Source organism: Prinia subflava, chromosome 9, assembly GCF_021018805.1.
Source record: "Prinia subflava isolate CZ2003 ecotype Zambia chromosome 9, Cam_Psub_1.2, whole genome shotgun sequence".
Classification (NCBI taxonomy): domain Eukaryota; kingdom Metazoa; phylum Chordata; class Aves; order Passeriformes; family Cisticolidae; genus Prinia; species Prinia subflava.
Genome location: NC_086255.1, coordinates 11,320,176 through 11,331,161, shown reverse-complemented (window position 1 = coordinate 11,331,161; position 10,986 = coordinate 11,320,176). Strand labels below are relative to the sequence as shown.

Here is a 10,986-nt window from a genome sequence, read left to right as displayed (position 1 = left end):
TAATGAAGATTCCTTTTCTTTGGGGAAGCTGCAAGACTGAGGCATACCTTGGGAAGGGAAAGGAGATGAGGATCATTTTGTCTTTCTGAATCAATGATCTAATGAATAGTAGCCACATTTCTGGTTTTAATCAGCTTTTCTCCAAATGGAGTATCTCTGTACTCATAGAGTATTCTTAGATATTGTAATATCTTAAGCCATGATTCGTTCTCTCTTCATAAAATGTGGCATAGTTGGACACAGCTTTTAGATTAGTTCACTGAATTCAGAAGACAAAGAGGGGCTGAAGGTTTAAATGCCCTGATCCAGAGCTCTCTGAGCTAAGGAGCATATTTTCAAAAACTTGGCAAATGCTTCTGAAATCCAGTATCTTACTGTGGTCCTAGATGATTTGAAATCTGGGAGAGGAGGGATCCCGTATTTCTGACTGGAATCTCTAAGATAAAAATATATGGAACCTTGAATATACAGTGAATTCAACACTGTGAACTTGTGTGCTGCACATTTATCTTTGGATATGCTGCAAATCTGTGCACTCATTCCATTCTGATAAGCTCTTTGGCATTCCTGATGATGCTGATTATCAGCAGAAGGGGATTTTCTTATCTTGACTTTAAGATGAACAAAAAACCCCAACATTAACTAGAAACATGATTCAAAACCTGCTGAATTTCCCCAGAAAATTGAAGACGCCCCTGTCTGCTCTGTGTCTTGCCAAGTCTCTTACCTGCACTGTGCAGGTTGTGCATCTTTGGGCAGCCTTATCAGTGGGTGAAGATAGTGCAGCTGTCTGAGCACCCCTGAATGAAAGGGGCTCTCCTGTCTCCCACAGATGCAGTGTTCAGATAGATAAAATCCAAAGCAGGGATGCAGCCAGGTTGGTCACCAAACCTGGCCTGATGTCTGCTCGTGCTGGAGAGCCTGAGGTGTGATTCTCAGAAGTAGTTCTTCACTCTGCTGAGCCTCCACCTGCTGCAGCCCCAGTGTGGCCTGTGGCTCCCTCTCCTGCTCTGGGGCACTGTGCCAAGGGTGTTGATCAGAGACAGTGGTTCTGTGATCAGTGAGGGATCCACTTCGTGAGGCCCTGTTCCAGGATCAGCTGAGATCAGGGAGTCCCACCACTGTCCCTTGACCCAGGTTGTGTAAAACACCTCTCCTGGTGTGCTGCTATGTGGTACCTGTGTTTCTTGCTGCTGTGCTGCTCTGCTGGACTCCCACTTCACTGTTCAGGGCAGAAACCAGACTCCCTCTTGCAGCATCTGCAGTGTTTTCTGCAGCCCCTGTCCAGGAGCTTTGCAGCAAGTCTGTCAGTGCCACGGGCCTGCTGTGCTTCAGAGTCAGACTGTGCTGCACACCCTGGCTGGCTGTGCTCAGAGAAAATCTGTCCCATCATGCGGGGAGTGCTACACCAGCAAAAATGGTGGAGGCCCTGCCTGCAGGTGATGTTTTGTCTGAGGATACAGGGATACTTCAGCTTTCAATGATTTTTGTTTAGGTGGCTTTTCCTTGATAAACAAGACAGCATTATCACAGAGCTGCTTTGTTTTCCAGTGACTGGTCTCACACATAATAAATAGGTTAAAGTTAACTGGAGCAAGCATTGATTTTTCTTTTAGTATGTGTGGGATTTCCTCCCTTGGGAGGGCTTAAGGAGTACAGAAGACCTTCAGGGGAGGATATGAGTGTGTGAAAAGAGTGCAGAGTAGCTGGGACATTAATTTCTTTCCCCTCTCTCTAAATTGTCGTCTTATGATCTCTTACCTAACTCTTCCTCCTTTCGTTCATGTTCCAGCTCCCACTCAGAAATTTCGTGGGGGTTAGTGACTGGGAGACACTCTGGCCCTCCAGGGAGGTCTGGGTGTGTGGAGTCCTGCGGGAGGAGAGGGACAAGGAGTAATGATAGGCTGAGCTGGGCAAAACAGGAGGGTTGGGGTACTGGGGAGCAGGTCTGCAATCAACAGTGGAGACAGTGTTGATGAAGTTATTGATATGTGTGATAGAAGCTAAAATTTCATTACTATTTTTTTCCCCGCATAAAAGTCACAGAATAGGAAGGGGAAAAAAAAGAAAACCCCAAATAATCAATGCTGCTTTTGAAGGCTTTGGCAATTGTCAGGCTCTATTTATTTCTTTCTTTAGATAGTGTCATTAGTCTTCTCCCATCCAAATTACCCCCTCCAAACAAACATAAGTCCCCCAATTGCTTTTCTCTCCTTAACTGAACTCAGCTCCCCCTTGGTTATAGGCATATTCTGCTACTTTATATTTGTGCCACAATTTGCCTTCCGGAACATTTACTTACTTGCTTACTTAGAAATCCTCTGCATTGCCTGGTGTTAGGGCATATGGTTTTCTTACATCAATTAAAAATCAACATGGTCCCACAGAATATAACACCAACCCCTGCTTCTTTGAATGGATGTTTGCAGCTGGGTGGGGATTAAAGCAGATCATAATGGATTAGATCAGGATTAAAACAGCCTGTAATGGATACTGTGTTGAACTATTCCATTTCTATTCTTGGATATAGACTGTGCAAATCTAGGGTTGTCAGATGACATCCTCACTGTCACCCTGTCATGCAAGGGGCCAGGTTTTGAAGCAAATCTGTTATTCCTGCAACGGGGACGGTACAAACTAGAAAAGCCCCATTTTCTATGTGCTGGTGATGGGCGCGCAGTTCGCGGATCGTGCAGGAGATGGGGGTGTTGCTCACATTACCTTTGTTTTCTAGAGAAGGAAAGCTATTTGAGAGCACTGCTGCTGCTCTCTTTGGCACGGAGGCCTCTGCGAGGAGAGGGAGATGCAGAACGGGGAGATTCTAGCAGGCAGTTCCACATCATCAGTGGGACTCCCCCAGCTGTGCATCCTGTTATTGAACAGCAACAAGCAGGCACTGATGAAGGAATTTAGAATGTGCTTCAGAGAGACCAGAGCTTCCTGTGGGTGTCTGCCTGAGAATTTAGGGCTTGAGGTAATCTCACTGATGTAGTTGGCACTGAATGTCTGGGACTATCCCCGAGTGTGGTAGGTGAGGATGACAATCACAGAGGGGGAGTGCATAATGGATTGCAAGAAATGGCTCTGCAGTCTGCAGGGTAGGAAACACCTGCTATTGGAGTGGGGAAAGTGCTGTCCTAAATAAAGTGTTAGGCTTCATGCAAGTGTCCACCACCGCATTCTGTGCCATGTCCAGCACAGCTGGGCTCTTGTGGTGACAAAGAGCGATGTGGTAGACACAAAGAAATGCATTATGCTGGCAGGATTTGCAAAATGTGATGTGCCCACAAGTCCTGTCTTGGTCTGGGTGGGCTTTGGCCATGAAGTCAGGGGTGCTGCTGCACAAAGGAGTGACTGATCAAGATCTGGACAAGAACTGGGTCTTAAGCAGTGTCCAGCAAGGCTGAGAAGATAAACAGGACTGGGTGGACTGCACTGCAGGGGACTGGCTAAGTAGTGGCAATTGCTAGCACCACGGTAGCTTTTACTATGTGGTGCCTGGGATTCTGGTTGTGCAGAGATCCTCGGGAGCAGCACTGAGCTGCTGCTGGGTCCAGAGGGACTGCAGAAACTTTGATTATGATTTAAGAACAAGCTCTGCCTGTCACAGCTGTAGCCTGACTGCTGGAAGATGGCATTAGGTGGGCAGTGGGTTCCCTCACAGTGCACAGCAAGGGCAAGACACTGGGGTGGCAAGTGTGTAGCTAGTGTTACACACGTGGGCACTCTGTTCCTGCAGCAGTCGAGTCTGGGGGGCAGTGGGGTCTTTCCTGTTCCCCACACCCTGCTGTTTGCTTACAAGCAGCAGCAGCAGCGTGCAGCCTCGGAGCTGGCGTGTCCCTGTGCATGCACGGTAGCACCTGCCACGAGTGCGAGCAATTTGTAAAATCCCCTTGCCTGAGGTTTTATGGAGCAGCTCCGGCTCAGGCCCACGTCACTGCTCCCACACAAATAAAATGTCATCTAAACATTTTGGCAGCGCAGTACAAAAGGGAGCCGATTCCAAGCCAGGAATACCATCCGTTGCGTTGGGAGTGGGTGACTCGCTTCCCCTACCCCACCTCCCACTTTCCCTCTCTGCCTCGGGAACTGAGGCTAATAAGGGGCCGCGTTTGTGGGTAGGGCCCCCGCCGCCTTCCCGGGGCTGTCAGCGCTGTTCCGCCTGCCACCCCGGCCCGTCTTCCCACTCCTTCAGGACGGCACTTCTCCCCTGTTTGCAGCGATGTGTGTAGCCCTCTTTCCTCCTCCGGCTCTCCCCTCGCTCCCCCCGCGGCAGCCGGGCTGCTCGGACCCCCCATCCCCAGCCGGGCTCTCCGCAGCAGGCGCTGACCAAGCGGACAGAAACCTCCCCGCTGGCCAGGCGGGCAGTGCCAGCCCCGCTCCTGCTCCGTGCCCCGCTCCTGCTCCGTGCCCCGCTCCCTGCCGGCCTGGGGGGGACCCGCGGTAGGCGGCGGAACTGCGGAGCCGCCCCCGAGCCGGGCCTGGCCATGGGGAGGGGGAGAGCTCGGGGAGAGCCGCGTAGTTGGTGGATCCGTCCTTGGACGGCAAAGAATGGCTGCTGCGGGAAGTAGGAGGGTGGGACGATTAAAAAATCGCTAATTATCGACACTTTTCAAAGGGAGGAGGAGAACGGGAGAAGGTCGACCGTGGGTTTGATCCGAAGAAAAAGCGCCGACGTGTTGCTGCAATGAATCGGTCCGGAGGGACGTGGCACTGGCACAGATGGCGATGACAGGGGTGACCCACGGGGACGCCCCGCAGCCGTGGGAGGCGGCAGCAGCCTCCCTCTCCCCTTCACAGCCTGCCATTACTCACACCTTGTCCGGGGGCTGAAGCTGCAAAGGCTTCTTGAGCTTTGCCAGCAGAAAACAGGTGTCCTGGCCAGGGAGAATGCATCCGTGAGACGGGAGCGGGAGCGCTGCGCTGCCGTGACCTAAAGAAACACATCCCCCTGGCTCTTTCTCCCGACACAGTCCCGAGATGCTGCTGCAGGGAGCTGCCTGCAGATACTGCCCTTTCTTCGTTATCAGCCCCACACAAATCCCGCTAGTCTCCCTTGCTGGACGGTGGCAAGGATGCTGGGATTCCCACGCACACGCGTGAGTCCCCACGGCCGGGAGGCTGCGCTTGGGACGGGCACATCCGCACGCCCGGAGCCGGCTCTGGAGGGATGCTGCGGGATGGCCGGGTCCGTGGGTACGCTGTTACACACGGGAGGCACCAAAGAGCCGCTCATGCCAGCTGCGCACCCCTGTGCCCCCTTACCCGTGGCTGACATCCAGCCTTTGTGCGTACATGTACACGCACACACACCGGGCGAGGAGCACCCGCACGGCTGCGAACACGAGCCTATGTACACAGACATCAGGAGAAACGGGGGATGACGGCTGCTCTGTCTCGGCCAGGAGCACACATACCAAATCAGGAGAAAAGGCTGGGTGATGCTCCAGCTGATTCGGTGCAGCGCGGTGTCCCGCTCCCGCCCCCGGCCCCGCTCCCGGCCCCCGGCGGCGCGGCGCGGCGCGGCGGGTGACTCGGCGGTGTATTTCAGCGGCGGCGGCGGCTTGGCAAGGCTCGGGGCTCCTCCCCCCGTGTGGTGGTACCCTCTCACTTGATCAAATCCTTGAACGTGAACAGTTTCACTGAAAAGCACTTTTGAAAAAAAAAAGAAAAAATCCAGCAACAGTAAGGAACAGAATCCAACTACCGGGGAGAGTTTTTTTCCTTTTTTTCCCCTTCTTCCCTTTTTTCATTTTTTTTTTTAAATTTTTTTTTCTGGTCATCGTCTCAGAGGCTGAGAAAGAGGGAAGAGAAAAGCGAAGAAGAGAAAGAAGAAGAACGAGAGAAAGAGGAGTCTTTTGCAAATAATAAATATTATAATTGGAATCCGGCCCCTTTCATCCTAAAAAAAAAAAAAGCCCTAAACGCAGCGCCTCATCCCCCCTCCCTCTGCAAGCCCCCCGACTCGCTCCGCAAAGGCATGGAGAAGGGGACCAACTGCTTTCCGACCTGCCACACCATTTTTCTCGCCTGGACATGGTTCTTACTTCTCTCTTGGTGTTGCACCGGCGCCGAGATAACTTGCAGATCCTGCTCATCTCCATCGCCCTCCTGGCCGTCCTCCTCGTCTCGCTTTAGGCAGGAGCAGCGACAGCCGCCGCCGCCGCCGCGAGGATTACGGAGCTGGCCGGGCGGCCGGGCGCGGGGCTTGCTCGGGGCGGCGGCCGCCGCGGGGCCGGTGCCGGGCGCGGAGCCGGTGCCGGGCGCGGAGCCGGGGGGCCGAGCGGGGCCGCGGGGAGCGGCGCTCGGCGCGGCGGGGGCGGGAGGCGGCGCGCCCGGGGGCCGGGGCCCGGCGGCGCCGCGGACCCGCCGGAGCACCGAGGGGCGCCGGGCGCTGCCGGCCGGTGGCTTCCGGGGGGTGCCCGCGGCCGAGGGGCAGCGCGGCGGCCGCGCTCAGCCCCGCGGGCCCCCGGAGGATGCGAGAGCGGCGCGGCTGCGAGGGGCCGAGGAGCCGAGGCTGAGCAGCACCACCTTCGCGCTCACCGGGGATGCGGCGCACAACCAAGCCATGGTGCACTGGTCCGGCCACAACAGCAGCGTGAGTACCGCCCCGCGAACCCGAGCCGGGCCGGGCCGGTCCGGCGGCGCTTGGCGGGGAGGGAGCCGGGACAGCGGCGGGACGGGGCCGAGGCTGCTGCTGCGGCCGGGCGTGCGGGCAGGAGAGGCGCGCTGGGCGGGCACCGTGCTCATCGCCAGCGGGAGCGCGACACGGAGCGACGGCCGCAGGAGAAAAGTTTTCCTGGGGAAAGGTGAAGTCGAGTGGGAACAGCGTTCTGCCTCCGGCCCCGGAGGCAGAGCCGCGATCCCCGGGCAGCGCCCCAAGGGCCACGCTGGCCCCAGCGGGTCCCGTGTGCCGCTCCCCCAGGCACCCTCACTCTCAGTCTCTCCATATGTAATAAACATCGTGGCTCGCTTCGCTGCCTCCCTGCCTGGGATGAGTGATGCACAGGGGTGGTGGAAAAGCCCTCCAGTGCCCCGCTGTGAGTGCTGGAGGCAAGAGAGAACCCATTAATTTATTAAGGGATGGAAAGCCCCACAGCACGTCAAGGAGCTTTGAGTGTGGAGGCACGCAGTGCAAGCAGAGGGAAAAGTTTGTAAAAAAATCCATGGCATCTCACGCCTTTTTCCCGAAGTCAGTAACAGTGAGTCACTGAGGTGTCCCTAAAGCCTGTGGGATTGTGTGTGCGTGTGTAGGGGGCATGTCCCAAAAGCCCACACGTTGTGCCATGATAGTGCAGGACCCTCCCTCACACCCACTCTGCATCGCCTGGCAGATGGCTGTGGACAAAACTTCAAGTTTCTTTTGACTTGGTATCAGAAATGCCATTTCTACTCTCATGTAGTCTGGGAACAGATGTAATTTGAAGGACTCTGGGAAACCTTTATGTCTAGTGACAATATCCCCATTATTCTGATTATTATAGCTTGTCACTGCCTTGAAAATGCCTCTTTTATTGTTTTGCCACTATTGGAAATGAGTATAAAGCAATTAACAGCATAAAACACATTGGCTGCATTTTCAGATACATTCTTCATGGGACTTACTAGCCATGAAAAAGCAAATTGTCTATGTACTTATCTATCTATGCCTCTATTTGTGCATCAGCTATAGGTTCTAATGTGCAATTCAACTATTTTTTTTTTTGACTGGAATTTTTTGTCTATTTATTGCTACTTAGGCAATAATTCTGACAGCAATGTAGATGTTACTTTGATTTAACCAATTTTTAAAGGCAGTTGTGTTTGCCAGACATGAATTTCACTCTCATTAAAGATGAAAGCAAGCATTGAAGAAAAAACAGCTGTATGGTATATTTCAGCAGTACACTTGTCTCTAGGACTATTTATTTTTAACATAACATGCCATGTAATGAAGAAAACAACCTATATGCCCTCTGTTTTGTTTGATTTTGATACTGAATCAAGGGGTGTTGAGTAAAAGAAGCTAAAATGCCTCCCCCATGCCTTCCCAGCATGGATTTCCAATAGTTTTGAGTATTTCTGCTTTAACTAGCAAAGAAAACTCATTCTGTAGGCATTTGCAGGGGAAAGAAGGGTTATTTTTTCCTAAAGCACAGCTCAGAAAGGGATTTTCACAGAATTCTCTCTCCTTGGTTTCTTTTATGGAAACATGCTATTTAAATAACTATATTCCTTATTCTTCAGGTGACTGAGAAGGGTAATGAAAGAAAATGTCTTGATTGTTCATGGCATGCCATTAGGATTTTGCACCTCAGGGTACCATGCATTGAAAGCTCCCAACTCAAAAGCACAAGCTAAAGCAAAAGACTGGTGTTTATTGCCAGTGTGGTGTTTGTAGGAAGGAGAAGCAAGCGTGATAATAAACTCTAATGTTATCCTTTTGTGATTTTCCTAATAGGAGGTCCAGAATTCTGAGACTTTCTTTCTCTCTTGTCTTTTGTGGAAAACATACCGCATTTAGTAATTAATTGGATTTTTTTTTACTGTGTAGAGGGAAAGTTATTTGCTTGAACCTGGATTCTTTCATTAATTAGCAGATAAGGCTGAATCCAATGCCTGTTTTTCTGCTGCAGCTCAGTTTTTACCTGATTCTACTGTTGGGGTGTCCATGGCACAGGAACATGAAGCAATTTGCCCAAGGTCACTCGGGCAAACAGTGTGGCTTCTTTTGCCAGCCACGTTGGTCCCCAGCCTCACATCACAAAGCATACATTTTCTTAGGTTACAGGAGATGTAAAGCAGCAGGAAGGTGTATTGGAAATGGACAATAGATATTAACTCATGTCATGACTATGCCAGTTGACCTAGTAGAGTAGGTAGGATGTGTCTGTATGTTATTGTGTTCAGGCTCCCAAAGCAGTAAAGAGGCAAACAATTCTGTTACTTGAAAAGACTTCAAAACCTCAGCTTTTGTCACTTATATGTTATTAAAAACATGAACAAGCAAGTTTTGTGCATTAGTGGTGGGGTATTCCTAAAAACTGGATGGATTTGCAAAGAAGAGGAAGGTAATAAAAAATTGGGGTTTTACTGGGACGTATAGAAGATCTGCAGACACTCCACAAAAGGGAGGTCTTTGCAGCTGCTGGATGGCTTGTAACCTGGAGTGTTAAAACCCTCTGCTTTTAAAATTATTGTTATTTTAAAAGCAAGTATCTGTCCATCTCCCATCCCCCTTTTCTCACACGTCCCTCAAATCACAATTTAACTTACTAAGACATAATCCCTCCTAGGCAACAAACTTTTGTTTTCTCTATTTGTAGATAGTGAGGTCAGGATTATGATAGAGACAAAAGTCTGGTGAGATCAGGGAATTTGGGTTCTCTGCTTTGTCCTGCCCAGAGGCTTTTTCTGTGACCTTAGGAAAGACAATTAACCTCTCTGGATCTCCTCTCCCATGTTAAATGAGGATAGTACTACTTAGCTACCACAATGTGGTGGTGTGGAGCAGAATTCATTTCTGCTTTGTACAATACCTGAGGATCTTGAAGTGAAAATTGTTAGGAAAATACAAAAAAACTACTCTGTGTAGAAATGAGGTTTGTGTTCTCTGTGTTCTTAGGAAGGGAACTTGGCTTTATTCAGTGGGTCTGCTATTGAAAAAGCAGACTTCTATTTGGGCTTCAAGTATCTATCTGCCCTAATAGAAGCATTTATTGAGCAAGGTCATTATGCTCTTGAGGGACCTTGGAGAGAACAGATAAAATGTTTTCTTGCCAAGGCTTTTCTAAAGAAAGAATTTTTAGTGAAAAATACTATTATTCCCAAAAGATCTGCAAGCCATTCTTTCTCCAAAACCATTCCTCTCTGAAAATATATGCTGTGTACAAATGTGCCATTCAGCGAGCAGTTGCACCCTCTACACTTGTTTTCTCTCTCTAGATGTTTATGTTAGTGCATGAAACTTATCCTTGTTCTTCTCATCAGATGCTCTCTCTAACCTTCTTGTGAAGTTGATTTGATTTCTCATGTGAGGAATATGATCTTTTCCTCCTTCTCTCCCTGATTTCTGGGATAAGGACCTGCACAAAAAGCAGCACCTTTAATGCTCTTACAGTTTGAATCTCACTATCTCATTTCTTGATAGTAGGTTTTCCAAGAGGTTTGAAGAAGCTACAGTGAATAAAACACACTTACTAGGATTGCTCTCCTGGTATGATCACTGGTGGAATGGGAAATGGGAACTGTTTTTGTTAGGTTTCAGAGTTGTCCCTCTGATGAATGTAGCTGCTTATAGGAAGTTCTTGATTTTGTCCATGCTTTTACTACAAATTCTGTGGCATTGTGGCTGGGGTTTTGTCAAAATAAGAAGAAAAGATGCACATTTCTAGCTTTCTCTGGAAGACATTTTCAATCTGCTCTCTCTGGAGATGCTGCAGTATGATCACTGCATGCTTTACCTATGCCATAGGTATATGCCTTTGCCTTTTTTAGTAATCAAAGGCAAACTCCACAGAATCATTAAGAGGTGGAAGAAATCTTAAAGATCATCTAGTCCCAATCCTCACTGTCATGGGCAGGGGACATCTCCCAAATTCTGACACAAATTCTCCCAAAGTGATGGAATAGGAATGAGAAATGCACTATAATGCCCCGGTAAGAGCAGGAGAATGCATTTGTCTAAGGCATGTGTGTATTGCAGGTTGCTGCAGCCAGAGCAAGCTCCTATATTGTCCTAGGGGTTGGATTTTTCATACTATATGAGAAATGTCAGCAGTGCATTTTTTTTATCTCACTGTACTGGAACAGTGCAGAAGATGACCCAGTGGAAGTCTGGTGTACTGTAATGATACAGCTGCTGCTTGTGCAAACCATGCAGTTGCATTGATGCTTGCAGCATGATCCAGGCCCTGAAGACTGGGGGAGGCAGGATGAGAGCTGGCGAGACACTGGACTGGGACCTGGTTTTATCTTGGCAGCCATCCTGCACTGCTTTGTCCAGTC

The 10,986-nt window shown here is 50.0% G+C and overlaps 1 protein-coding gene across 1 annotated transcript in view; it reads left to right on the top strand.

The window, feature by feature from the left end:
- Positions 1-5,980: 5,980 nt before the first annotated feature.
- The window catches only part of SORCS3 (sortilin related VPS10 domain containing receptor 3), a 266,550-nt gene continuing 261,544 nt past the window's right edge, over positions 5,981-10,986 (top strand). The window contains exon 1 of the mRNA XM_063406430.1: positions 5,981-6,598. Within this exon, the coding sequence (XP_063262500.1) occupies positions 5,981-6,598 (618 nt within the window). The remainder of the gene's footprint in view (positions 6,599-10,986) is intronic.